Consider the following 5,030-nt stretch of genomic DNA (forward strand, 5'->3'; position numbering starts at 1 on the left):
CGGGTGAATCATTGCGCCCGTTTTGCGTCAGCCCATAAGAGCGAGCGGTGTAGTGATGAACCCGAAGCCGGGGAGGTGTTCAGGGAAAGCGGAGGCACTCACACGCAGCTCTCGAACATGAACCGCTTCTGCAGCGTGGATTCCTCCGACCCCGTATGGGTGAGTCCGTGTGTCAACTCCGAGAAACCGTGGAGCGTTTCTGTGCTGAAATTTCTAAGCTTTTCAAACCTGCGAATGCCGGTTAAATAATGCTAATGCTAAAGCTAATTAATTAACACTTATGCTGTATATATACTGTATGCAGATAATGTAAAATGGCGGCGCCGTATTCCACAGCACGTGACACATTTGTGTACTTATTAACATTTTTTAAATTTATTTATTTATTTATTTATTTATTTATTGTTTTAAAGCCGTACTGTTGCGCTTCTACCTTTCAGAGATTAGCTTCTTAACTTTCTTATAGTTCGTTAGCTAATTAGCATGTCACGCTCATATTTTACTAATGCCATGTGTCATTATTATTATTATTATTATTATTATTATTATTATTATTATTATTATTAGTTGTTGTTGTTGTTTACGGACAATGTCCAGATTGTTTATTATTTTAAGCATGATTGCAGAAATCACTTGTGCTACCAAATAACCTTGAGTTTGCTTGAGTCTCCTAAAGTAAAAAAAAAATAATCTTGTGTAATACATTTAATCTATTAAAAATATTAATAATACACATGCTGTTTAAGGCTGTAGCTGTAATGGAGTAAGCAGTGATGATGATGATGATGATGAATAAAATTAAAATACAGACTTTATCGTATATTTTATATAGTTTGTCTAAATTGTCCTGAGTACCTGTGTGAAGTAGGAATGAAGTGGTTTGGTTTGTTTGGAAAGTCTGTCTCGTAGACAAAGTCAGCCATTTCCTCTGAGCTGTTTGTGAGAATTGGTTTTAAACGAGCTTGTATACACGCTTGGCAGGTTGTGTAATTCTTCACGTCTCCGCCACAAATAATGGCTTTGGGCTCAGATCTGTGATTAATTATAACCCTGCTCTACTGTTTCATTTTGTTTCTTGTTTCATTCTTAAAGAGTTGTGTGGTGATTTCTGAGCCCTGTTTTAAACCAACCTCACATGCTCCAGGCGCAAGCTTTTCGTTGTTGTTGTTTATTTGTATAGGTTTGCTGTTGTGTCTTTTTTTTTCTCTTTCTAGAGTTTAATTATACAGATATATGTACATAGAGGAAAAAAAGAGATTGGGAGAATGATTGAGTGAGGATGACCGTAGATGGACAGCAATGGATAAGGTAGAAATACAATGAGGGTCGGGGCAGAAAGACGGAGAGGGACGTGAAGAAGGACACGGGCAGAAAGACAACGATGGACAGGTGTAGAAAGACGAGGAGAGACATGAAGAAGGACGGGGCGGAAAGGCGACGAGAGCCGTGACCGAGACGAACCAGGGCAGAGAGCCGTGGATGGTGTAGAGAGACCCAGACTGAGATGGGCCGAGGCAGAGCAACAGGAGGGGGTGTATAGAGACCATGGTGGAGGTGATCGGGGGCAGAGAGAGACACCGGGGCAGACGGTCTCAGACGGACAGAGGTGGACATGTGTAAAGGACAAACGGGGGATAAAAAATAGTTTTTCCAAACCTTGCTCGACCGACGGATGTTAAAGTCCTCGTGCGTTCTTTTAAAACCTGCCTCTCTGTGAAACTCATTCGCAATGTTTCACGATTTAAGTTCGATTTAATTCTCGTCGTTTTGTATCTGCAGCATTATTATTATTATTATTATTATTATTATTATTATTATTATTATTATTATTTCTGATTAAATAAATAAATAAACATGATTTAGTTTACAGGTCTGACTGAACGAGCGTCTGTTATTTGCGTGTGTTTGCAGGACTGGAACCGCACATGGCGCGCTCAAAACCCGGACGTGACGCCGTGTTTTCAGAACACCGTCCTCATCTGGATCCCATGCTTCTACCTCTGGCTGTTCGCACCTTTTTACTTCCTGTACCTCAAAAGCCACAATCGCGGCTACATCTGCATGAGCCGCCTGAATAAAGCCAAAACCGTGAGTATAAATTCGGGACAAAACTACGTACAGTGTGTGTCAAAGTAAATGATCCAGGGTATGTTTAATATAATAGCGTGTGTGTGTGTGTGTGTCACACTTTTAACGTGTGTGTGTGTGACATGCAAATCAGCTAAAATCAGTTCCCTATTCATGGTCGTTCTACGCAAAAGGTGCGGTTTTACATGAAGTGGGAATTTCCGCAATCGTTCTTTCGGATCGGACGCTTTCTTATGGCTGTTTTTCTTCCTCCTCCTTCAAGGTCACTGGGTTACTGCTGTGGATTATCTGCTGGTCAGATGTTTTCTACTCTTTCTGGGAAAGAGGTCACAGGGTCGCGGTCGCACCTGTTTACCTGGTCAGTCCCACGCTGCTCGGCATCACCATGGTGAGATCTGTGAGACCCGTACAAAACCAAACGCGCACACGGACATGTTTATATAAACCCGTAAAACGCTCCAGGACATGCTGTTATCGGAGAGTGATAAACTCCGAGGTGGTGACGGTACCTCCCGCGTGATCGCTCCGCCCGTCCGCTGATTATTTTCCCGTAACAGCACGCCCCCATGTGTTTTTATTCCTTACTGAGCTTTTTTTTTTTCCCCCCTTTGTTGTTGTGTTTTTTAACAGTTGCTGGCTACGTTTTTCATCCAGTACGAGCGGATGAAGGGCGTCCAGTCCTCCGGGGTGATGCTGAACTTCTGGCTCGTCGCTTTAGTCTGCGCTACGGTCACGTTTCGCTCCAAAATCCTGCAGGCACTCGATGAGGTGAGGATCAGGACCCACACGGTCACGCCCACTTGCTTTAGATCCTTATTGTGTTGTTGATGGCTCCATCTCAGGTTGATGTAATAAAGTTCTGGACACTGGACCACGTGCACTGACGGCAGACGGTCATTTCGCAGCCTGTGGAGGAACACTTGACACTGGAGACTCCTTCCATGAATGTTAAATAAACATCTCCTTACAGAAAACCTCACCATGCCAACAACTACACACGGCTCACGGTCACGCAAAGCAGTTGCGGGGGTCTTCCTAGGGGGCTGCTATGGTATTCCATGTGGTTGCTATGGGGTTGCTAGGGTCTTTGCTTGCTGTTTTCTGTTGGATCCCAGGTGGTTTCTAGGGTACACCTGTGTGCTTGCTATGATGTTTCAGGTGGTTGCTTTGGTATTCCAAGAGGTTGTTGGGGTGTTGCTAGGCTGTTGCTATGGTATATCAGGTGGTTGCTAGGATGTTGCTATGTGTTTGCTTTTGGATCCCGGATGGTTGCTAGTGCACTGCTATGTGTTTGTTATGGTGTTCCATGAGGGTGATGCTACGTGGTTCCCATGTGGTTGCTAAGGGCTAGTTGGGTGGTTGCTGCGGTATTCTGGGTGGTTACTAGGGTGTTGCTATGTGTTGGCTGTGGGATCCTACGTGGTCGCTAGGGTACTGCTATGTGTTTGCTATGGTATTCCATGAGGTTGCTAAGGGGCTAGCTTTGTGGTTGCTATGGTATTCCAGTTGGTTGCTAGGGTGTTGCTGCATGGTTGCTATGGCATTCTGGGTGGTTGCTAGGGTGTTGCTATGTGGTTGCTCAGATGTTGCTAAGTGGTTGCTGTTGTATTCCAAGGAGTCGCTAGGCTGTTGCTGTGTGGTTGGTAGGGTGTTAGTAGGTTGTTGCTATGGTATTTCAGGTGGTTGCCTGGTGGTTGCTATAGTGTTCCAGATGGTCACTGTGAGGTTATTCTAAGAGATTCCAATACGGGTTGTTTTTTTAAAACACCTTCACGTGGTGCGTCCGCTAAACATTTCCCCGTGTAAGCTGTTACTATAGAAACGGTAACGTAAAAGAACATGGGCGTTAATTATAAACCTGTAATCTGCAGCTGCACTATAGTCAGAGCTGCTGTTATAGAAAATTAATCAACACCTTCTGACCAATCAGAATCCAGAATTCTGGTGTAAATGACGATAAATAATTGGATACGAGAGAGACGCTCTCCATTTTTGTCACAATGTTGTACTGTAATAAGATCTACGGATCACTCTGTAGACTTACGAGCAGCACACATGCAAATTATTACACATAGTAAACACTGTGTGTGTGTGTGTGTGTGTGTGTGTGTGTGTGTGTGTGTGTGTGTGTGTGGGAGGGAACATTTGGAGTATTTTAACAGTTTATAATTCTCTTTTCCTCCCTTTAGCCTGCCGCTATCAACATCTTCAGGTACACTACATTCTACATTTACTACGCTCTGCTATTAATCTCCCTCATTCTGTCCTGCATCTCTGACCGGCTGCCGCTCTTCTCCCCGGCCGTCAAAGACCCGGTGAGTTTAAGGACGGTGATGATAATATTAAAGGTCAGTGTGTTTATAATTTACCGCCAGATAAACGTAGTACCGCGCGCCGAGTCCAAACGGGTTCTCTACGCACCAGTCGGACTGCGGCGTGGAGGCTGCCGGTAAAGCTGAACGTGATGGCGTTTGCTTCTCCATCGGCGCTTTCACGATCACGTTCGTGCAGCTCGTAGTCGAACAGCAGTGTTCCTGCCACCTCAGATGCTTTACAGTTGCTCTTCCGACGCCTCTGGAAAACAGAAAGACCTATGTCAGGATGTTATTCATCGACTGTAACTCCGCGCCCTCTAAACTAGTCATGAAGCAAGTCCAATTCCAGTTGCCATCGGATACTGGACTTTCTGACCAACAGGCTGCGGACAGTGAGGATTGGCAACAAAAGACATCATCCACACTGACTGAGCATGGGAACGCCTCATGGGTGGTGTCTTTAGCCCTCGGATATACATCCTGTTTATCCAGTCTACAAGCAGCAACCATCTGATAAAATCTGCAGATGACCGGACTCTGTGATTGGACATTGAATGGTGTGTAAACAACAACAACCACCTCACCCTGAAGTTCACCAAGCCCGAAGAGCCTATTCTGGAATGCAGG

General features: G+C 44.7%; 1 protein-coding gene across 1 annotated transcript in view; it reads left to right on the forward strand.

Moving 5' to 3' along the window:
- Nucleotides 1-5,030, forward strand: part of abcc1 (ATP-binding cassette, sub-family C (CFTR/MRP), member 1) — a 34,548-nt gene continuing 29,518 nt past the window's right edge. The window contains exons 1-5 of the mRNA XM_053677886.1: nt 1-159; nt 1,912-2,088; nt 2,351-2,476; nt 2,719-2,856; nt 4,278-4,403. Coding sequence (XP_053533861.1) covers nt 118-159; nt 1,912-2,088; nt 2,351-2,476; nt 2,719-2,856; nt 4,278-4,403 — 609 coding nt within the window. The 5' untranslated portion in view covers nt 1-117. The remainder of the gene's footprint in view (nt 160-1,911; nt 2,089-2,350; nt 2,477-2,718; nt 2,857-4,277; nt 4,404-5,030) is intronic.

This window comes from Ictalurus punctatus, chromosome 2 (genome assembly GCF_001660625.3).
Source record: "Ictalurus punctatus breed USDA103 chromosome 2, Coco_2.0, whole genome shotgun sequence".
Lineage (NCBI taxonomy): Eukaryota > Metazoa > Chordata > Actinopteri > Siluriformes > Ictaluridae > Ictalurus > Ictalurus punctatus.